Below are 25,042 nucleotides of genomic sequence, written 5' to 3' on the forward strand. Positions count from 1 at the left end.
AACTAAACAAAAATAATTAAAAAACTTTCACACACACACACAAAAACAAAAAAAACTGAATAAGAAAACTGAAACAAAGGAAATATTTAGCTTTTTTATTTTTTACATCAGCGCCTCTCGTTCTCTCTTGCTGGATGCTTCATCCAGCCGTCCCCAAAACCACCTGTATGCAACAGCTCAAATAATTCACTAAACATAACAACATGTGAAATGCAACAGACATCACTAGTGTAAACAGGGCGTCAACTTGCTGTCAGAGTAGAAATGCCATTTCCTGTTGGAGACTGATAGTCTATGAGGTCATGCTTGAGGTCTCAGCTCTCATCTGCCTCTAGATTGATGTTGTTTCCAAACTTGGCATATAACTGAACCTTCAAATCTCCAAGGACCTCCTGAATGGACGACACACGACCCTCCAGAGCTTTGATCTCATCCTGCAGAGCTTCCTGTGGATAGCAGAATACAAGTATGGAAATGTTGAGCGGTACAACAACGGTTCAAAACAAACACTCGGCAAGCAAGAAACACAAGTACAAACTGGTTTTGCACAGCAAAGGATGTTAGACTCCAGTTGGCCGGTAACTTTTTTTAGGGATTGAAAAAATGAGATACAAAAAAGTCCAACAAAGAAAACATCTTTTAACATCTAACAGTTCTGAGAAAACATTAACATTAAGATGCTGTGCGGTTTTATGTTAGGTTGCTTTGTACATGATGTGCAGCAACTCAGTTTGTGCTGATACTAGTAAAATCTATACATTGAATAATATGTGTTAGATATTACAACCATCTGCAATAAACACCATAAAGTAAACAATGTCATAATTTATCAACAATCTCTTAAAATGATTATTAAGATATTTGTCATATACTTTAAGATATTTTTAAATATCTGCAGGGATTTATTTTATCTGCATTTGCTCCTAAATACATTTTACAGTCTGCACACGTATATTTTTAGTTGCAAATGCGAGTGAAATGCTAGTGCAGGTACAGTACAGGTCAAAAGTTTGGAAACATTACTATTTTTAATGTTTTTGAAAGAAGTTTCTTCTGCTCATCAAGCCTGCATTTATTTGATCAAAAATACAGAAAAAAAAAAAGTAATATTTGTGATATATTATTACAATTTAAAATAATTGTTTTTAAATTTATTATACTTTAAATTATCATTTATTTCTGTGATGCAAAGCTGAATTTTAGGATCATTATTACATGATCCTTTAGAAATCATTCTAATATGATGATTCATTATCAAAGTTGGAAACAGTTCTGCTGCTTAATATTTTTTCAGAACCATGTGATACTTTTTTAGGATACTTTGATGAATAAAAAGTAAAAAAAAAAAAAAAGAAGCTATGTTTTAAAAAATAAATAATTTAAAAAAATAATCAAGCCGTCAAAGCGAGTTAAAACTAATCATAAAAAAACAAAAACAAAAAAACAAATCAATTAAAAACAATCAATACTTTTATTCAGCAAGGATGTGTTAAATTGATTGATAAAAAGTGATAGTAAAGAAAATATATTATTAGAATATATATTATTAGAATTTTTTTTTTTTTTTTGAATAAATGCAGTTCTTTTTAACCTTTTATTCATCAAATATATTAGACAGCAGAACTGTTTCCAACACTCATAATAAATCAGAATATTTAGAATGATTTCTAAATGATCATGTGATAGACTGGATGTTACATGTGACACTGAAGGCTGGAGTAATGATGCTGAAAATTCAGCTTTGCATCACAGGAATAAATTATTTTTTTTAAAGTATATTCAAATAGAAAACTATTATTTTATGTTGTAATAATATATCACAATATTACTGTTTTTTCTGTATTTTTGATCAAATAAATGCAGGCTTGATGAGCAGAAGAGACTTCTTTCAAAAACATTAAAAATAGTAATGTTTCCAAACTTTTGACCTGTACTGTATATATATATATATAATTAATATATATTCTCCTGCAGTAACCTGAGGTTAAGTCATGAAGAAAGACACAATGATAACACGACTCTTGTGAGATGTGAACCTACAAGCTTTCCAGCCCAGATCCTTAACCATTAGGTTACAAGGTTTTCCAGATTCAGGCACATCACACATAAACACACAGGGTTTGGTTTGGTTTGGTTTGGTTTGGTTTGTATGGCTCACGTCACCTTCGCTGCCTCCAGCATCTCCTGCGTCTCTTCTTGCGAGTGACTGATGAACACGTCTCCGATCTGATACGGGATCAGCATTGCATCATCCTCACACATCATGAGGTCATCACTGGCATCCTCCAGATTCTGTAAGGATTTCTACAACAAAGGGTTTGATCAGCATCTGCCTGAACAAAAACGTAGACAAATCAAACCAATTATCTACCTTTTTGGCCTCGATTTCGTCTTTGAGTTCAGACATCCGATTGGTATTCCTGGCGAACTTGTTGATCTTTTGCTGGTCCTCAAATGTTACATTGACATCTTCAGCTGCCTGTTATGATTTGAGCAAGATTTGTAATTAAAACAATGCATTTATTCCAATATTAGCAACTCCTTTTGCTCGATATTTTTATATTATTCACATATTATTTTAAAATACACAAGTTAACAAATAAGTTTATATTTGTATAAGGCAAACTATATAAAACTCAAATAATGCTCTGCAATAATTTTGCTCATATTCTGCGTCTGTAGACACAAGCAGTGCTTAAATATTACTTTAGAGTAAAAGTAAATTATGTTAAAATGTTATGATATAAAAAACCTCAGCAAATAATTATTTATATATTTATTCAATTATATCAATTATATATATATATAATATATATATATATATATATATATATATATATATATATATATATATATATGTGTGTGTGTGTATCATAAAACATATAGCTGTATTCTTAGGAAATGACCACACAGTGACATAAGCAGATGTTCTGAAGGCAAAAGGCCTGCTGTAGGACGATAAACGTAAATGTAAATAATAATTTAATGTCAATGGCAGAAAATCACGAATCACGTGACGTTAGCTGTTTAGCTGCTCTCAGAAGCAGTGAAAACAAATACCCTCCGGAGTCATTCATCCCTCCTTCTTCTCACATCTTTCAGCACCACTTACAAGTTACTAAACATGCGCAAAAACACGACGTGAATCTGGACAGAAAGACATTTGTGTAAACACATACCACTCCTTTCTTCATGGTGGCTGCCATCTTGAACAGGAAACGGACCTCGTGCACGCGCGTGAACGGCGGCGGAATGAAGCACGTGGGTATTCATGAATCTGTTGTTACCATTTCGGAAATGTGCTGCTTTTGTCAGAGGAAGAAAGACACGTGTTAGACTTCAATAACAGACCTGAGCAAGAGTGCTTCTAATTATCCGCAGTGCTCGCTGTGGTCAGGATTTTCACAACACTTACTGACATCTTCTGGACAATAGTAGCCTAGAGTTATTTCCACATAGACATACACATTTAATGACGATTAACCAATATATATATACTTGTAGATATAGCCTTGTCAAAGAACCAGAAATAAAACATAAACATCTTGAAAATATGAAAAATGACAATTAAATGTTATTGTAGGCCTGCTTGTTTACCTTCTAAAACCCCACAGAGCCAACAGTGGCCATATGAAGGAAAACCCATGCACTTGAATTCAGCTTGGCCGGTTTGGTTCATGCATTTTTTTTATTTTATTTTTTAGTCATTTTGAAATGCATGACTTGGCGTGCATATTTATGCAATTTGTGATTTATTATGTGTTTTTATCTGATGCATTTTCTGTTGCAATACAGTCTTTGTATTGCTAAGTAGACACACCAACCTTCAAGACATCTCAAAATATCTTCTTTTATCTTTTTAAGAAATGCATGACAGAAAATGAAGACCAAATCTTCATTTTTGGGTGAACCATCACTTTCAGCTTCAGAATAGACATGTGATCGAGTGTCCAGTGTTGTTCCGGTGAGTAAAACAGAGCCGTTCCACAGGACACAAGCTGTTGAATATTTAGTTAACATAATGACAGAGGACACAACCTGACTGAACAAACTCACTGTGGTTGCTAGTGCTAGTTTCTTAAACATCCTCTTTGTAAACAGCGTTACACCCAAAGACAAATATTGGGATGATATGCACCCCCCCCCCCCTTTCCCAACATTACCATTCATATATGATTATTTTTAATAGCTATTTTTAAGTTTATTTGAGCATCAATGGCAAATATTTATTTGATAAATGTGAAAACTACAATTGCAACTTGTTTGCATTCTGTGCAGTCTTATGTCTTAATGAAAATATGCTTCATTTGGATGATTTAGCGCAATGCCTTCAAGGTTTTTCACTGTTAGCATGTTGCAAGAATTCCTCATGGTGGCAGATCAAGTTCACAGTGACCACGAAGGAATTTGCTGTTCGCCCCCAGTGTGTGTGCATTTACAATGTGACTCTGTATCCATGAACGGCGCTTACATGACAAAATCTGCTCCTTTGTTCGTGGTCATGCTTTCTGTTGAACAGGAGAACACAGCGCACTTTACGCATCAGAGTGTTCTGTTTGACATTCATTTAATGAGATATTAAAGCGTTTACAGTATGTTTTGGCGAAGCGAGAGGATTCCTCAGCTCAAACAAACATGTGTGAATTGAATAGTTGCATTTAGTGGGAATGGACAATGACTGAAACAACCGAACTGGGCCTGTGGGAGACAATCTAATCATCCATTAATCATGCATTTATTCAAGTAAAAAAGTAAAAAGAATTATATTATGTCTAGAAAATATCATAAAGGTCAAGTAGATTGATAATTTATGATAAAACAGGCAAGAAAAGGGTGGGCCAGATCACAATGACATGCATTTAACATCAATTATGCTGTGATTACATCACAAGAATAATGCAAGAGAACTGTCACTTTATGTTAGCCTACCTACGTTTGCTGTCTGTTTTTTTTCTTTCTTTCTTTCTTTCAATGATAGTATTGTGTTAATACAAGGTTTGTATTAAAGTATTTGTTCTATATTAATGTTCCATTATTTTGCAGATAGTCTTATAATGACAGAAGAATCATTGTCAAAGTCAAAATTAGATCTGTTGATTAATTGTAATTTTTTTTAATCAAATTATTATTGATATAATATACTGATGAATTAATCAAATGAATTGCAAAGTGTCTCATATGTCAATATTTGACTCAAAGAATTCAAAATATAGTTTCTGTATTATTGAACGTAAGCCAATACCACAGCAGTCTATTGTACAAATGCTTTGAATTTAAGTTGTACTTTGCTGTAGGATTTATTTTACAATCTGGAGCCGATGATCAAAACAAGGGTTCATCAGGATACCCAAACAAATCTACAAAAATGTTTGATGATGAGCTTAAACTGATCAGTTTAACAGGCTGTACAGATGAAACGAATCTGCAGTGAAGTCTAGAACAGGGTTTTATAGTTAATAAAAATGAAACAGTTGAAAGAAAGAAAGACAGAAAGAAAGAAATGATGACTGAATTCAAATAAAATATAAATCAGCATTTTTTTTTATTATATATTATTACTTTTCAAAAAACTAAAAATGACAAAAACACAAACTAAAGGCTTTAACTAAAATGAAAATAGAAAGTAAGAAAAAATAATAAAATCTGCTTCAGAATATAAATAAAAAACTTAATATTATCTCACTTCGAAAATCTAGGATTTTAAATCTAATTTAAACTTTAAAATGAACAATTTTTTTTTCCTTACTTCAGTTGATGCACAAGATGCTCTTTGAAACATCTCTGGAAAATATGATCATCTTTCTTACATTGATATTCATTTTTTTAAGGCAAGTTGCAGTACCTTTTAAAAGTAATTTGTTTATTTATTTGCTCACTAAGGCTGCATTTAGCAGATTAAAAATACAGTAAAATTGTGAAATATTATTACAATATAAAATAACTGTTCTTTATTTTAATACATTTTAAAATGTAATTTATTCCTGTGATGCAAAGCTACATTTCAGCATCATTACTCTAGTCTTTAATGTCACATGATCCTTCAGAAATCATTCTAATATGCTGATTTGCTGCTCAAGAAACATTTCTGATTATTATCAATGTTGAAAACCGTTGTACTGCTTCATATTTTTGTGGAAACCAGATTCTTTCAGGATTCTTTGATGCATAGACAGTTCAAAAGCATACCATTCCTCATTTTTTTCACATCAATTAAGTGTTTTTCATGTACCTTTCCATGTATTCTGCAATTAAATCATTAAATAAATAAAGGCTTAGGTTGGTAAGCTTGATGAGATGAGAGTCATACTGCGCAAATAAACTTGTGCTATATATCCTCTACACACATCCTGTTTGGGCTCAACCACACCTACAAAACGAGAGCTGTTCTCAGATCAGCCTGACACTTTCTCTGCTTCAGTGCTTTGAGTGAAGCAATGGATGATACTGTCTGATGCCTTATCTTTGATGTGTATGATAATCATGTCTACGGTATTTAGGTGGAAAAGCTCATCAGTGAGAAACAATAGGACAGGATCATGAGTTCATCAGTGCTAATAGGTTCACAGGCCTTGTCTCATCCACAGTTTATCTCACAAGTACCTTAAGGTAATAAGTTTTGAACCCCACCCTCTTTTAGGACAGGTATATGTGTACACACGCGGGCTGACAGACAGCAGACTGCTGGAGATTGCTTTCATCGAGCTTTGGAGACTATACACAGACTCTAATTGTCAGTTTGGGGCAAAATACAGTGGAAAGGTAAATACAAATATTTCTTATTAATTTGTTTTATTAATTTCAGTATTTTTATTAAATCAATATATGCAATTGTCTGTAAGTTTTTATAGTAATCAGAAATATTATTTAGAATTTAATTATCATCCCTGCATGGGATTGATCTTCACCCTGCAACGATCTGTATTGTTTCTTATTAGGACTTTTAGTGATATGATTAAATGTAGCTCTTTTAACAGACTTTGTTTTGTGTGTGTGCATATTTTCATCATGTTTATGTTTAATAACTATCAATGTCAATGTGGATATTTAGTTGCTGACTTGAAGCGACCATGGGAAACGAGCAGTCAACTCAGAAAAAACGGCAGAAGGTGAATTATTATTATTATTATTATTATTATTATTATTTATTAACCTAGCTTTATTTTGCAACATCTATATTTTTAAGTTAAATATACAAGAAAAATCTATAATTTATTTTCCAGCATTTTAGCAATATCATGATTATATTGTTAAAAGTACAAATATTCTGTGTAATTTTAAAAACTACAATTTTTAATTTAATAAAAATTAAATTTAATTCTTAATTTTAAATTTAATTTAATTTAATTTAGTTTTAAAAACGATTTTGTTCAAAATAGTCGTAGATTATAGCAAATGTTATCAATGTAATTTTATGACAGCTATGTGTTTGTTTTGGAAGATATTTGTGTATAATCTTGATTCAGAAAAGGCAGATTATAAATGATTATACATTATGCATTATACATTTTTTAAAATTATTATAACATTTCATTATGTGATTAAAAAAATATTTTTTTGTTTCTCTTTTGATATAAACTAAACTAAAACCATAAAAAATAAAAACATTTTGTTTCTTAAAAAAATAAAAATCTTTATTTTATTTCAGCTAGTTAAAGCAACATTTATCAATTTCATTAAGTTTACCTTTATAACTAAAATAACACTAAAACTGTAACAATTTTTTTAATGTAAAATAACAACAGATTTTGAAACATAAGTATAATTCACCAGGCAAATGCTGAGAAAAAAGTCCAAAATGGAGAGCTGAATGGACATGCAGTAGCAGCTCCAGATGGAACTGAACCTGGTATGTATATTAAATACTGCACATTTATTTTAAAGTAAGGATCTACAGTTAGCTAGACTGACATGCATGTAGATTGTTTGGATTAACTCGGCAAGTCAACCCACAGTCCAGAACATGACTCAAAGCTCTGTATAAACATTGGGTGTTGTAGTCAGATGCATGGTGGATAAAGCTATGTTTAATTTGCATTTAGTGTGCATTGTTAGTTTGTAGTTAGAAACAAAATGCACTCACAAGTACATTTTGCTTGCTCCTTGATTGCTTAATGTTAGCGATATATATCCCATAGAATGCTGATGCATGCATTTTTTCATGCACATATTAAGAGAGAATGAAAGTTGTAAATAAGGCCAGAAACACACTTTATGAAAGTATGCAAACGCATTCTTGTTGAATATAATTGTACTCTTGTGTTATTTTAGCTGTAACCTCAACTGTCCTTTAAAATGTCAGTTTTTTAAAAAAATATGACTGGTCAAAAATATAATAATAGTCAAAACTATTATCATATTGATAACTTAGGGCAATAGATATTATTTGTCCCTGTACATTGCATTCATCATTTCAAAAAAAAAAAAAAAAAAAAACCTTTGTTCCAGAAACTAGCAAAGAAGCAGCAGTGGATCAAAAGAGTGAAGCCCCGCCAGCCCCTGTCACAAATGAACCAAAACCACCAGAAAAAGAGGAGGTAGACAGCAGCAAAGCGAATGGACCCGTACATGTGGAAACGACCCCTGAGCAAAAAACAACGAAATCAACAGATGCTGAACCACCCAAAAAAGCTGCAAAGCCCAGTGGAGATGAGATGTCCAGCTTCCTTGGTAAAATGTTCAAAAAGAAGAGCGAACCCGTGAAACCTGCAGCAGAAAACAACGATTCAGTTGACGCACCGGTCAAAGCGGTGGATCTAAAAATCGACATGCAGCCTGTAAGTAGAAGTTGCAAAAATGAAAACTTACACTTCCTCAGGCCATCCAAGATGTAGAGACATTTATTTCTTCATCAGAAGAACATATTTGGAGAAATGTAGCATTCCATCACTTGCTCATCAATGGATCCTCTGCAGTGAATGGGTGCCGTCAGAATGAGAGTCCAAACAGCTGATAAAAACATCACATCACAAGTAATCCACACCACTCCAGTCCATCAATTAATATCTTGAGAAGTGAAAAGCTGTGTGTTTGTAAGAAACAAATCCATCATTAAGATATTTTAACTTAAAACATTATTTAAACGTTTTTAAATCATTGCGTCCAGCTTAAATACGATAATATTTGCTTTCTCCAGTGAAAATGTTTTCTCATCTGAATCAGGAGAGAAATATGCACAGATCAAGCACCATTTGCAAGACAAAACAGTCCAAAAAGTCTAAATATCTGGGTGGATTTTGATTTAAGAGGAAAACATGGGATAGAATTTTTCACTCAAGATTAAGAATAGAGGACTTGTATTTTAGCCAGAAGCAATGATTTGATGTTAAAAACATCTTGATGGATTTGTTGCTTACAAACATGCAGCTTTTGGCTTCACAAGACATTAACTGATGGACTGGAGTGGTGTGGATTACTTGTGGATTATTGTGATGTTTTTATCAGCTGTTTGGACTCTCATTCTGACGGCACCCATTCACTGCAGAGGATCCATTGGTGAACAAGTGATGCAATGCTAAATGTCTGATGAACAAACAAACTCATCTACATCTTGGATGAGGGTGAGTACATTTTTCAGCAAATTTTCATTTTTTGTTGAACTATTTTCCCGACCACTCCATTTCTCTGGCCTTGTCCACAGTGAAACATGCTGGATTTTAAACATCAAATATGGCTAATTAGCTATGATTTGTCACATTGCACAGCATTTTTGCTGTTAGTTTGGACAGAAACATTATTTGACTTTGGAAAATGTAGAATGTAAAAAAGCTTAAAATACATAAACATCATGAACCCAGAATGCTTTAGTACGTTTAGTTGATGGATACCTGAAAGTTTTCTGCCGAGCATCTACCAGGTAACAACAAATCCAAGTAAATGCACTTTGACTCTGACCAATTTCTCATTCCAAGGATAAAGTCTTCATTAACACAGACCAAAAGGAGATTCTTGAGGAAGTCGCGGAGAAGATCAAATTGCAATTGGTTGACTCCATTCCCGTGCAACCCATAAGTTCAGGTTTATTGACAAAGCACGTCCCACTGGAGTCTTCAAACACAAATGAGATCCTCCTAGCTTGGCCTGCTACACAAGAACCAGTAGCTGTTGCAGAAAAACCAATAGCTGAAGAGCCATTTAAAAGAAAAGCCAGTGAGTTACATATAGGACATCTGAAGTCTGAAGAGGAACCATTGGTTGATGCCAAGGCTGCAGAAGATGAAGAACCTAAGACTGAAGATGCCGTAAAGGCCTTGAAAGAAGACAAAGAACTCATACAACTTGTTGAAAGCATAATATCAGAAGAAAAGGAACAAGCATGTGAGAACGAGCCAAATGGTACCAAACAGATTAGTGATGACGCTGATAGTGTGTCTTCAGTTGTAAAATTAGCAGTTGATACCGTCGATGCTGAAGAAGCAGTCATTGGAGCTGAAGAGCCATTGCTGGTTGCTGAAGAAATTGCAGATATTGTTGATGAAATCTTGCACATCAGTCAGGAGCAAGAAAGTCTTGATGCAGAAGAGTCAGAAGAACATCAAAGGAACAAGTGCCAGGAGACTTTGGTCGTTACAGAGGAATCATTACCATTATCTGTGGAAGCAGCGCTGATTGCCGAAGAAGAAATTGCTCCTGCCACTTCTAAATTTATCTTAGCTGTTAATGGATCAGCGACTGTAGATGAGGAAAGTTGGGTGATTATTGAAGAACCAGCTCGACCGTTGAACATCTCTGGACTTTTAGAAGAACCTGCATTTAGTAGAAGTAAATGTTATTCAGCAGATTCTTCTCAATTGCTTTCCCGACTGAGGTCCGCGTGCACTAAGGTTTTAGAAGATGCTTCATGTAAGCCGCTCAGTGTCAATGTATGTGCTGATGAAAGCACTATTCACATCACAGTTGAGCTTTGTCCGGATGAGTTCACATGTCTGAATAAGGTCAGTTACAATACCGATAATTTTTCGACAAGAAAGCCGCTGCATGGACAAACTCACCGCATGTGATTCACTCAGCATGGAAACTTACTAGCTCCTTTCCTCAAGATGCTTATCAGTTAACTTGATGCTTGTCGATTAACACACAATTAACATAAATTACTTTGTTCCTGAAAGTGACGGTCAAACTTCCTATAATTTAAATATTTTCCCGTAAATGATTCTTAGCATGTTGGCTTATTGTTTGGTCTCTATATAATGTACACCTCCAGTCAAATTTTGAAATAATTTATTAGATTTATTTTATGTTTTTGAAAGAAGTCTCTTATTTTTAACCAAAAATACAGTAAAAGCAGTCATGTTTTTAAACTTTAATACAATTTAAAATGACTTTGTGTTTGAATATATTTTTTTGAATATATTGTGTTTGAATATTATTGTCAATTATTAATAGTGCTCAATTATTAATAATGGATCTTATTATAAATGTTGAAAGCTGCCTAATATATGTATGAGAACAAAAATACAATATTTCAAGATTATATTTCAAGAAATGGCATTTATTTCATCTTTATATTCTTACTAATAATAATAATCTTAAATTGTAATAATATTTCACAAAATTCATGTTTTTACTGTATTTTGATCATAAGAGGCTTATTTCAAAAACATGGTTATTAAATAATTATATAAAAAGGGCGTTCATTCAAAAACATGGTTTACTAAATTTATATATATCATATATAGGCTATATATATAAACATAGTTATTAAATAATATATATATATATATATATATATATATATATATGTATATATATATATATATGTGTGTGTGTGTGTGTGTGTGTGTGTGTGTGTGCTGACGAGGTGTGTGTGTGTGTGTGTGTTATTCTAATATTATTCCAAACATTTGACTGGTAGTTTAACTGTCTCAGACATTTAAAGTGTTTGCTTTGTCATTATTTATTTATTTATTTATTTATTTATTCATCCATCCATCCATCCATCCAAACATTCATCTAGTAGTTTAACTGTCTTTGAGGGTGTGTTTCTTTTGTTTTTTTTTTAATTAATTAATTAATTAATTAATTAATTTATTTATTAATTTATTAATTTATTTATGTATCCAAACATTTATCTAGTAGCTTAACTGTCTTCGAGGGTGTGTTTGTTTTGTCTTTTTCTTGTGTATTTTACATTTGCATGAAATCTAACAACTAATGAAGAGCTACTGTAACTCTACTGTACACCAGTCATCACCAACCAGATGTTGTCGAGTTACATCTTTCGTATGTTCAAATTAAACTGATTTCCACTAAAATATAACAAGCAAAACACATACTGTATATTCTAAATATGACACATTTTACTGTCAGATAAAACACATGCAGACTTTAAGTCCAGCACATTGCTGAATATCAATGAGTGAGGGGGGGAAACGGGCGTTAATAAAAGGATGATTGTTGACGCTGGCTGGAGTAGGCAGAGGCATGGATGGAATTGTGCCTCTGTTTCAATGCATCTATTGCACATCAGCTGTAAGGGTTGTAACACATTCCCAAGGGCTTATTCTCTGGATTTGTCTATAGGATCCAGTGGACATAAAGACAAGCACAGAGCCAGAGCCGAAGACTGAAGCTCTCGAACCCAGTCCTGTGGAAGCTGCGGAAGAAAATAACCCGTCAGAGGAGGCCGAAGCAGTAGACAAGACAGTTATGAACTTTTTCAAAACATTTGTAAGTGCATTTTAATTGCTTTATTTGTTTTAATGCTTTAGGTGATTTGAATGCTGCTCGACTTCTCTTTCAAACTACATTTTTGTTTTAATTGCACTTAAATGCATGAACTCTTTGGTGTTTTAAGCTAAGCTACAATGATCAGTTTCAATATTATTGAGTAACATAAGCATGCAGCGTTTGCATATATGCATAAGCATATATATCATTAAAAATAAAAAAAATAGACTATTTGTACAAAACTAAACAAACCATATATATCATTTATAAGAGTAACAAGTGTGTATTTGTCTATAACTGAACAATCTAGACTTGTTGTACCAGACTACAGTGATGCATTTTTACTCCATCATTGAGGTATTTGTTACTCTGCGTTTTTAATCTGTTAAACTCTGCTTGGCACTCTGCTAAATCAATCCTTTGGACATGTCAGACTGTGGCAGGCTTTTGTTTGCTGCATAATGTGAGCTCACAAGGGAGGCCTGTGCGTTTGGAGTTGTGATAAAGCACGGGAAGGCCTACGCCATCTCCAGAGGACAATGGCTGACTCAATACCAGAAGCATGTTTGGATCGGCCGCTGCCAGCGAGTTCTTTGTGTGCCTGTGGCAAAGCAAGCCCGGCTAAACTGCGTCTGGATTTGACAGACGGGCTTTATCATCATAAAAGATACATTTATGATATCTCAGGCTTCATCTACGAGCAGAAGAGTAGGCCTGGTTTGGAGAAATGGAGTACCTGAAGGAGCAGTATATGCTTAAACACACCACTCTGATGGTGTTTCACAGTCACTCTAATGTTAACGTGTCTCCATTCTCTTTTCTGCATGCGAAGTCACTCCGACCAAAACAAGCAAAGAAGCCAAAGCCACTCCTGATGCTTCAAAAGAACAGGTAATAAAACCTTGACTTTCACAGCATTACTCATCCATATTCATGAGAATTATATTATATTTTATATATTATATATTATAATATAATATTATAATATAACATTTTAGTAAGAGCAATCTAAAGTACCTATTTCATACTTTCTGCTTAAGCTTTTTATTTTTGCATAGGATTGCTTTTAATGATTATTATAGGGGTGAACATTTTTAAAGTGACACCCTAATTTCTGTTTTTTAGAACTTCTTTCATTGGGCTTCAGCTTTATTCATTCATTCATTCATTCATTCATTCATTCATTCATTCATTTGTTCGTTCGTTCGTTCATACGTTCATTTCTTCGTTCTTTAATTCAAGAAAGCTTTATTGATACATTTATAAATAAATATAAAATAAATGTAATATAACATTTATTTATTTCAGCAGGCTTTATTTATAAATTTATGAACAAGTAAATATAAAATAAATACAAAACTTATGTATTTAAGCATGCTTTTATTACAAATTTACGAATAAATAAATATAAATATGTATTTATTTACTTATTTAACTGTTTAAGCATGAATTATTTAAGTATGGTTTATACATTTATGAATAAATAAATATAAAAATACAAAATGTATTAATTTATTAAATTGTTTATATATCTAAGCTTACTTTATTTTTCTATTTATATATAAATGAATTAAATTTAAAATGCATTTATTTATCTATTTAATTATTTTTCTGTCTAAGGATAGTTAATTCATTACATTTATGAAAAAATAATTAGAAAAATAATAAATAAAATGTATTGATTGATTGATTGATGTATTAATCTAAGCATGCTTTATTTTTGTATATTTATAAATAAACATAAAGAAATACAATTTATGTTTAAATAAATAAATAAATAATTCAGACTTAGATTTATTTGCACAAAAAAAAAAAAAAAAAAAAAAACTCTTTGTATTTATTGTCTTAATATTTGTTCTTTAGTCACAGAAAGAGACCCCACCAGCACCATCAACAAATGTGAGCCATTTCATTTACATTACATATTTTATTGCTTTTATAATATTTCCACCTTTTGCATCATTTTTCTAATCATATTTTAGTGAACCCCCCCCCCCCCCCCTAAAAAAATAATAATAATTTGGTCTTGAGAAGTGCTTTGTTGACAATGAAGCATTATAGAAGAATAAATAAATGTATCCCCACCTGCTGTTTTGTGCTTGAAATAAAACAAACTACACTCTTTTCTAAGTACAGGAAGCACCCAAGGCACCTCCTCCTCCCCCAGCGCCACCTAAGATGGAAAGCAAAGCAGAGCCGGCGGTAAAGAAAGAGGACACGTCTGCAACAAAAGCAACGGCAGCAGCTGCAACAAAAACAGAGGGATCTGCCAAGAGCAAAACTAAAGACAGTGCATTAAGCAAACTCTTCCGTTCAAAGGTAAGCCCAAACCTGACAGCAGCAGCAATAAAGCACAATAATAAAACCATTATGTTTGGTTCTGGGGTGAGCCTTGGACTCTTATTATACATGTTAAATCTATATGAAGCACGTGGCACACCATCACAGAGTAATGTCAATTTGAGGTGTTGCTAGGCAAGATGGTGTCAAAAGTTCAGGTAACAAGCAGTGGAGCCAGAGTTAAGACGTCAGGAGTGGTAAATGATAATAAGCATAGGCTATTCTGATATTAACAGAACTGACCCATTACTGTTAACTCAAGACATACAAATTGATACAAAGAGCTACTGTTATTTTGCCCTTTGTGTGAGAGAGCTTGAATCAGAGCCTAAAACTAACATTTTGCCATACAAGCCAATGCCAAAATTGATGTCATAAATATTTTTTTACCAGTCATAAAACTGTGTATTATTTATTTAAAAAAAAATTAGGAAAAATAAACTATAAACGACATCTATGAATAAATATCACTATAATACTATTGAATTGTAAAGTATTTTATTATAATATTTTTCCATGTATATAATAATAATAATAATAAATTGTTATTATTGTAATTGTTTATTATTATTATTATTATTATTATTATTATTATTATTATTATATTATTATTATTATTATTATTAAATAATAAAAAATAAACAACTCCATAAAGAAATATCACTATACTATTGAATTGTAAAGTGTTATTATTATTATTATTATTATTATTATTATTATCATCATCATTATTATTATTATTATTATTATTATTATTATTATTATTAATCAGATTATAAAATTTAACAAATCAGTTAAGAAATATCATTATAATACCATTGAATTGTAAAGTAGTTCATGATATTTTGAATGTAAAAATTGTAATATTATTATCACAACACAGGGTTCTTACCTTTTCTAAAGTCAAATTCAAGCAATTTTCAAGCATTTTAAAGGTGCATTTTCAAGCTTTTCCAGCACTTCTGTGGTTCAAAATGTATCACGTTTCACTTGCATATAACATTGCATAATCTAAATAGCCGACATAAAATATATAAATTTTACATTTTAAAAAAGAAAGAATTTATCACAGGATAGGGCTGCAGTATTATGAGAAAATCATTATTGTTGATTGCTTTTGATGTTGTAATACAGGGTATCTGCAGGATAAAAAAATAAATAAATCAAATTTAAGGTCTTTTTTAAGACCTACACAAATAAAATTTATATTGTATGAGGGGGGCAGGGCAATGTCTATGGTAACATATTAACTGTAAAATGACTGCAAAAAAGCAGGATTTACAGTACAGATACAGGTTTTTATCACAATAAAATAAAATGATAATCTTCACATTTAAACCTTAACCTTTTAAACCCTGAACAGTACTCCTATTTATGGTTGTTGTTGTTTTTTTTTTTTTTTTTTGTTTGTTTTTTTTTTGCTTTCCAACATTAATCCATAGAGCTTTTATTTTGGTGGAAAAAAGCAGAGAAACTTTTCTTTGGAAATGCTTCTATTTCGTTAACAACATATTTATAAACCATTGTCATTATGAGTTTGGGAAGATGTTTGAGGCGTGTTGCATTTATGAAGTTGCAAGTGACTCAAACTCACAGTTTATGTGGAGCAGCATTTACTGCAGAATCAGATTAAATATTTATACACAGTTTTTTGATCTGATAATTGCACTAAACCATATCACATTCTCAGGCATTGTTAGAATTAACTGGCAAGTGACACAGTTTCATATACTGGACGATGCTGATTTCTGCTCGCATTTGGTGTTTGGCGAGTATTAATTTTAGGCTCTGGCTATAATACATAATATCCAAACATAGAAAATGTGTTTGCAGCGTTTTCACACGAAGGCATTATACATTGTATAATTCATCCAATTAGCAGAAAACTCATTGGAAATAATAAATGAATCAGTGAAGGTCCATTATGGTGACATCATGTTGACAGCAGCCACTGCCTCATGTCACAACAGCTGCCAACTAAACCATGTGACTCTCAATTCCACCAATTCATAACTTACATCAGATTTATTCAGCGACCGGGGGCTCTTGTAAAGGCTTTGTGTAACCAGTGACTCAGTGTTTGCCCCTGCTAAGATAAACGGCCGGTGTAAAGTGCCATAGGAATTGTAGATTATTGTAAAATTAATGCCAATATTTGCTTGCCTGCAGCCTGTTGTGGTGGAAGAGAAAAAGCCGGTTGAGGTGCAGGTAAATACATTTAGCTGATCAATTGTCTCTTTGTGGGGTTCATGGTGGTGGGACTGTCTTCCTAAATAAAATCATTCATCTACTATTTACACTTCCGTACTTGGCACTTTCTATGAACAGGTTATAAAACAGTGTTGCACTACTAACACGCTCCACAAAGAGTGAAGATATATTGGATGAACTTTAATCTAACGTTGTATGGTCATTTGTATTTTTTATTTTTTGTTAAAATTTATCCAACTTTTAAAATTATGTAATAGTGTCCAAACTTTGACAGAAACCATTGTGAGTGTCAATTTTTACACAAATGAAAGTTTTGATTGTATTCATAAAGATGAGCAAAAAAAAAAATTAAAACCAAAATAAGTTTAAACCAAAAAAAATTCAACTTTTAACTGTGTATATATAAACAAAAACAAAACCAAAAAAAAAACACATCTGAATTAAAAATTCATTCATGTCATTTAATTTGTTGTCTATAACACATGCAAACATATAACACATCTGAACAAAAAAATTCATTCATGTCATTTAATTTGTTGACTAAAAAACATGAAAACATCTGAATTAAAATCAGCAGCCAACATAATTTAAAATGCTCCAAAAAATGCAATTTTGCAGTTTATAAAAATATTAAACATTATTAAATAATTAAAATGTAGAAGTATGAAGTATAATTAGAATGTGGAGAACTCTAGAAGGCCATCCACATTTGTATTTAGCATAAATGTAGGCTACTGTAAGACTGGAAATGTATTTTCTTGCTCTAAAATACATTTAGAAATATATGGTAGAAATATAGAAATATGTAATGAAACTAAATATATTTTTCTATTTTAAAATTTATCTTTGTAACATATATTTAGCATATATTTCAAATATATTTTGGCCACTAAATAAATAAATTAATTAATGTAAAAAATAACATATATATAATTATATATGCACTATATACACAATATGTATATATATATATAAATTTTTTTTTTTTTTTTTTTTTTTTGCTATATGGGTTTACATGCAATTTAACCATATTTTTTAACAATTTATTTTGTTAATAGGGTTGCAAACTAGAGAGAGAGAGAGATAAATAGATAGACTGACCATCTTCTTCAATCCTCTCACTGTTCTTTTCATTTATTGTATATATGAAACAGTCTTCTCTGATCTTTCTCTGACACATCAGGCCGACGCGTCTAAGACCAGCACTCTTGAGGCCGCCGCCAAACCTGAAGAACCTCCAGCACCAAAACCAGAGGAGAAGAAACTCGAGAAGAAATCCACTTTTGGAAGCATGTTCAAACCCAAGGTAAAGCCCAGATGAGTTGGAGTGCGGGTGTGTGAGTGTATCAGATGTGTTTCTGCATGCAGTAACAGATCTGTGTGACTTTGAGGTACTGCTCGGCCAGGTGAGCAGCAGGATCCAGGCAGCGGCGTCCAGCGCTGCCGCCAGCATCTCCCGCATGTCTGCTGCAGCGGTAAACACCGCTATACCAGGCCCTTCATACATTAACCAGCTGCTCTGCTCTGCTCAAGCTCACGTCTGACACGCGTTTGTGTGTGTCTGTTCTCTCACACTACAAGTGCAATTGATTTTTGCAGAGTCAAAACACATACAGTATCAGTGGTACAGTTATTAATCCTGTTAATATTTCAGTAATGCAATATAGACCGTTTTCTGAATAAATAATTTACATTAAAATCCTTTCATATGATAAATTTTTCTTTCTTTTTCTTTCTCTCTTTCTTTCAAACGGTCAAACTTACTTTCAAACTTCCCTTTCTTTCTTTTTTCTTTCTTTTTCTCTTTCTTACTTTCAGACTTTGAAACTTTATTTCAGACTTTATTTCCTTCTTTTTCTTTCTTTCATTTCAAACTTCCTTTTCTTTCTTTCAAGCTTACTTTCAAACTTTATTTCAAACTTCCTTCCTTTTCTTTCTTTCTTTTTCTTTCTTTCTTTCTTTCTTTCTTTCTTCTTTCTTTCTTTCTTTCTTTCTTTCTTTCTTTCTTTCTTTCTAATTTAGTGACATTTCATTTGAGATTTGGGTTAATTATTTTTTTCACTATTTACTTTATTTGATTACTACTTTTAATTTTTAGTGACTTCCTTAATATACTAATATATTAAGTGTGTGTGTGTATAATGTTGTTTTTATATGTACATTTTAATTAAAAATAATGTAAGATGATACAGTGTATAATATATACACTACCCTTCAAAAGTCAAAATTTGGGGTCAAAATTTTTATAATCTTTTTTAAAGTCTCTTATGCTCCCCAAAGCTGCATTTGCTTGATCAACATTACAGTGATATTGTGAAATATGATTACAGTTTAAAACAACTGAAATTATTCTAATATGCTGATGTGGTGCTCAAATTAAATCTTTAATTATTAGAATTATTTAACTATTAAGTTGCAAACAGTTGTGCTACTGTTATCCTTTTTCAAGATTCTTTGAAATTTTTTTTTTTGTAACATTATAAATGGCAATACTGTCACTTTTGATCATTTTAAAGTATTCTTGCTGAATAAAAGCATTAATTTCTTAAAAAAAAAAAAAAACATACTGACCCCATACTGAAAGTGTATAAATATAAAATACAATGTGCATATAAATAAAATATTAATCTCATTAATCACCATTCATTTCTGTCAACATGGCATCAGAGCCCAAGAAGGAGACTCCAGCTGCTCCTCCCATGGCAGAAGCCGCTCCAGCCGTGAAGGCCAAAGAGGAGGTGAAACCCGCCACTCCCGCACCGCAAGTGGCCCCGGACAACAAATCAGCTGAAAGCACAGATAACGCCTCCCCAAACATGCCCCGCAAGCTAAGAAGAGGAACTCCCTCCAGCTGTTCTTCAAAAACCTGGTTAAGTAGAAACCCATAGATTCTCCAGGGCTAGGGATTCCACACAAACCTGTGAGCATTTGCAATCTGTGTAGTTTAACTCTTCAGCTGTATGTAGTTTTCCAGTTAAATGCTGTCGAAAAACATTTTGTAATCCTGTCCGATGTCTAACCATCCTGATTATTTTGATATTGCTGGCTATTAATCTTAAAACCGTGATCTTTGAGGTGATGAATTACAATAAGTGCTGTCAAACAATTAATTGCATCCAAAACAAGTGTTTTATTATGTAAACAAAAACTTTTATTTTGGATGCAATTAATCAGCACTAATTACAATACAAAAATCAACATTTACAGTGTATGAACACTAGATGGCATCGATTACCAATTTATCTAGATTATTAAATCAATTCCACATCAGTGTATTTGTATTTTAATAAATGCAGATTAAAAAAAAGTGAAAATATTTAATTAAATTAGGTACAAATATATTGCATGTATTTGTTTTTTTTTATTGCATGAAATCTAATAATATTGCATGAAATATCATTATCTAAATATGTAATTCTAGTCTTTGTTGCAATGTATAACTTCTTCATAAATAAAATATACTTTTTGTCATGTAATATAAATATAATTGTCCCCAATTATGGTTATTTCAAGCGGGATCATCCCAGTCAGTTTTCTCAGACAAAACAACTAGATTATCACAGATAATAAAGCACAGAAAGTCTCCAAAGCTGCACTGGAGCAAGATCTGCTTTGGCAGATAAAGGCCCAGTTGTCAGATGGGTTGCGAAGGGTTTTGCTTCAGGCACCATTATGGACGAGTGGTAAAAAACACACACTTTAAGTTAGGATTTCTAATGTTGCGTTATGCGTTGGTGTGTCTCACAGGGCCAAAAACGCCATTCTGATGCCGGAGTGCAAACGGAGCCTGTGGCACCCGAGAAGGCCAAATAAAACCCCACCTTTGTTTTGATTGCTCATCTGTGCCAAAACCACTGGCAGCCATGCGCGTAAGAACATATTTACCATAGTTGGGAGGTATTATGATGACTTGCATGGCCCAAATTTGAAGTAACTATCATATAAAAATCCCCATGCATTTAGTGAGGGCAGAAGCAAGTGTAATGATATACTGTACACTGTTAAGCAAGTGCTACATGTGTTTTCGACTGGAGGGAGGAACTTGTGTTGTTTTCCTGCAGAGAACCGGGTCAGTGTTGCGTGTGAAGTGGCATGAGATGGAAAAGTGAAAGTGAAAATGTAATCCTGCATTTAAGATAAACTCCCTTTTCTGTGCATGATAAAATGTAAAATATGTTAACTATACTAACACTACAGTTGTATTGCATTGCAGTTCACATGCATTGCACATTAAAACCGTTGCGTTTTCACCGGGACAAAGCCAACATCATGCATGTTTACATGTGAAAAGAAATTATGTAATCATACACTATCTGATTGTGAAAACAATGATGCTTATTTCAATCACTGACACCTACAAAGCCAATTGGAATTCCACTTAAAGTGCAAAACATCTGAATCACTTTAATAGATCCATAGAAATCAAAATAGATTATGTAACACAATGTCAATCAAACTGAGCACCATATATTATACCAACTTTCTTGGTTATTTAAGTTTTCAAAAAAAATAAAAAAACACAACTTTTTGTTTTTAATCTCCACTTAGAAGATTGTTTATTGATCATAACTTACTAACTAAACCGCATTACAATTATTGTCTTTTTATTTGCTTGGCCGTCCAGTTCTGACCAGGGGAGACTAAAAAGAAGTTAAGTTAGTTAAATGTTATTTAGTTAAGTTAGTTAAATGACAAGTTAGTTAAATTGTCAATATACAATGTACATTCAACTCTCTGCTGCAGTCGCATGTGTTTTATGATTTTCTTCCTAATTTTCTCTACATTTGTAAAAAGTAGAAGGGCCTGATTCAGAATTCAGACTATATCCATGAATCTTAGATTGTCTGTATCTCCTTTGTTGCATATTTGTCTATTTAACCCATTTATAAAAATAAAAGAATCATTCTCTCCTCTGTAAAATGACTCATTTTGTATTTAAAACTATGAAGAAATATATATAAATAATTTTTTACATTTTCTGAAAAAAAAGTGTGAAACCACTAAATAAGGTTTCCATATGGCGCAAAAAAAAAAAATAATAATAATAATAATAAAATAATAATAATAAAATATATGTAAAAATCTTCTACCAATATATTTATTTAGCCTTTTTTTATATTAACATATTAAAATAGGCTATATTTGGCCATCTATTATATTTTAGTTTAATAATTCACATATCACATTTAAAGAAAAACTTTATTTAGCCTAAATGTTGAATACTCTACAATTAGAAATGTATTTTAGAAATGTATATATGTGTGTGTGTGTGTGTATATATATATATATATACATTTACAGCATACATACCTATACAGTGCCCTCCATAAGTATTGAAACAGAGTCAAGACATTTGCAAATATGATTAAAAGATGAATATGCGACAAACCGAATGCGAATGTCACATTTTATTATTAGGTCTTTCGACACATACATGTTTTACCAAATATAAAGGACAGCACTTTTTAGAGCAGTGAGTCTGCAACCCATAGACATCACAATACAAACAGTTGAATTTAAGGCAGATGTAAAAGATTAAAAGCTAATATTTAGTTGCAGATCCCTTGCATGCAATAAGAGCAGTGAGTCTGCAACCCATAGACATCACCAGACTCTTGGTCTTATGCTTTGAAATGCTTTTCTCCAGCCTTTAATGCAGCCAATTCCATCTGTTTCTGTCTTTAGTTTCCTCTTCAGCTGGTGAAATTAATGTTCAATCGGATTGGGGAAGTCGTGGTTGGGGAAGTCGCGGCCTAGTGGTTAGAGAGTTTGACTCCTAACCCTAAGGTTGTGGGTTCGAGTCTCGGGCCGGCAATACCACGACTGAGGTGCCCTTGAGCAAGGCACCAAACCCCCAACTGCTCCCCAGGGTGTGTGTTATCGGTGTATGTGTGTGCACTTTGGATGTGTTAAAAGCAGAGCACGAATTCTGAGTATGGGCCACCATACTTGGCTGTATGTCACGTCACCTTCACCTTCGTCACCTTCATCATACATTAAGTCATCATTAAAATGAAGAGGTCCTGTTCTAGAGACAGCCATGCATGCTCATGCCATGACACCACCTCCACCAAGCTTCACAGATGAGCTTGTATGCTTAGGATCATTTGCAGTTCCCTTTTTTCTCCACACTTTTGCTTTCCAATCACTTAGATAATGGTTAATCTTTGTCTCATCAGTCCAATAACTCATTTACAAAACTCTACTGGCTCACATTTGTGAAGAACCTTGCCTTTCTATTTTTGGTGCTGATCAGAGGTTTGCATCTTGCTGTGTAGCTTCTGTAATTCTGTGTCAAATTCTCCTGCGGTCTGTAGATTGACAGAGCATCACCCCAGCTTTCTGGAGGTTGTTACAGACATGTATTTTAGGGTTCATTTTCACAGCTTTTATGATTTGTCTGTCATCAACTACTGTTGTTATTCTCAGTCGATCAGGTTGTCGTTGGTTGCTGATGTCACCGGTAGTTTCCAACCTCTTGATTTCTCCATGCCCTTTGTTTTTCCTATAGTTCTAATTGACTTCCTCTTTTCTTTTAGCATGCAAATTGCTTGCTTTTCTTTCAGAGATGGCTTCCTCGTCTTCATCCTGGTTTGTGTGTGTCATCATCGAATGCAAGACTTAGAATGCAGAAGCAATGGATATAACTGATAAGACACATTCCCTGCTTTTAATATCTAAAGAATTAATGCAACAGGACACAGCTGAACACTTAGAAGGCCTGTGAGGCAACTGTTCCAATACTTATGCTTACATCAGATAGGGAGATGAAACTCTAAAAGTGCTGATCTTCTTAGCTGGTAAAACATCTTTGTTGAATCACCCAATAATAAAATGTGACATTCTGTAGTTTTGTCTCATATTCATCTTTTAATCATATTTATTTATCATATTTCTTGACTCCACAGCAAACTGTTCCAATACTTATGGAGGGCACTCTGTATGTATATATATATATATATATATATATATATATATATGTGTGTGTGTGTGTGTGTGTGTGTGTGTGTGTGTGTGTGTGTGTGTGTGTGTGTGTGTGTGTGTGTGTGTGTATGTGCTTGATTTCGTTTACAGCTAATTGTAATAGTTTACTTTTTACAGTAGTGGAAGCCACAATTACAATTGTTTAAAGTCCACTTGTAATGTTAATCTGAATGATTAAGAAGGTTTTTTTTGTTTTGTTTTTTTTTTACCATGAGTACCATGCATGTTTTTACTTTATAGTTGACATTCGAGGCTTGATTCTTTAGAAAAGCAGCAAAAGTTTTTTTCAGTTAGAGTGTTTTCAGCTTGTTCATTTTCATATAAAAATATGGCATGCAGTTGCTTCAAATAATATCATAAATATCATTCAAAGTAAATTGTGATAATCGTAATTAATAATAGCAATTACAATTTCAAGAGAAAAATCAACAATTATGTTTTTTTGTCGTAATCGTGCAGTCCTAAAAAAATGCATGGCACTCTCAGTATTGTTGTGAGTGCAGTGTGCTGCTGCAAGCTGGTGTTTTCCCACGTAGGCGCAATGTCCCAGCGGTGTGTATGTGTGTGTGTGTGTGTGTGTGTGTGTGTTGTGTGTGTGTGTTGTGTGTGTATGTGTGTGTGAGTGGTATCACGGGTTTGGGGCTGGAGAGGGGTTTGCTGGAGGACCCCTGTCAGCACTAATGTGTGTCACAGCCGACAGACAGAGAGATCAGAGTCTGGATCAGATTCCAAGAGCCTCAGGGGGCTGAGACCTTCCCAGAGTCTTCATTCTTCATTATTCTTCCACAGTTATCTGATTTATCCAAGCGTACTTATATATTTATAAACCCAAGAATTTGAG

At 32.9% G+C, this 25,042-nt stretch overlaps 2 protein-coding genes across 10 annotated transcripts; one reads left to right on the forward strand and one right to left on the reverse strand.

The window, feature by feature from the left end:
* Positions 1-80: 80 nt before the first annotated feature.
* Positions 81-3,315, reverse strand: LOC109047919 (prefoldin subunit 4-like). The gene is made up of 4 exons (XM_019065572.2): positions 3,180-3,315; positions 2,372-2,479; positions 2,164-2,304; positions 81-446 (listed from the first exon to the last, which is right to left on the reverse strand). Exons 1-4 carry the CDS (start codon positions 3,204-3,206, stop codon positions 315-317), a joined length of 408 nt encoding a protein of 135 aa, XP_018921117.1. The 5' UTR covers positions 3,207-3,315; the 3' UTR covers positions 81-314.
* On the forward strand, positions 3,205-22,125 carry LOC109047920 (fibrous sheath CABYR-binding protein-like). 9 transcript variants are annotated; one of them, XM_042713661.1, is made up of 16 exons: positions 3,206-3,261; positions 3,865-3,964; positions 6,638-6,759; positions 7,049-7,106; positions 7,771-7,846; positions 8,446-8,774; positions 9,909-10,931; positions 12,520-12,666; positions 13,498-13,557; positions 14,530-14,565; positions 14,803-14,985; positions 17,176-17,214; positions 18,401-18,523; positions 18,609-18,692; positions 19,878-20,086; positions 20,965-22,125. In XM_042713661.1, the coding sequence occupies exons 4-16, from the start codon at positions 7,068-7,070 to the stop codon at positions 21,047-21,049; spliced, it is 2,433 nt and encodes an 810-aa protein (XP_042569595.1). In that variant the 5' UTR covers positions 3,206-3,261; positions 3,865-3,964; positions 6,638-6,759; positions 7,049-7,067; the 3' UTR covers positions 21,050-22,125. The 9 variants fall into 9 exon arrangements, with proteins under 9 accessions (XP_042569598.1, XP_042569595.1, XP_042569596.1 ...); XM_042713659.1 differs by having other exon boundaries at positions 3,209-3,261; positions 14,797-14,985; XM_042713665.1 differs by having other exon boundaries at positions 3,211-3,261; positions 14,797-14,985; positions 19,878-20,137.
* The last annotated feature ends 2,917 nt before the right edge of the window (positions 22,126-25,042 follow it).

The sequence above is a fragment of the Cyprinus carpio genome, chromosome A23 (assembly GCF_018340385.1).
Source record: "Cyprinus carpio isolate SPL01 chromosome A23, ASM1834038v1, whole genome shotgun sequence".
Classification (NCBI taxonomy): Eukaryota; Metazoa; Chordata; class Actinopteri; order Cypriniformes; family Cyprinidae; genus Cyprinus; species Cyprinus carpio.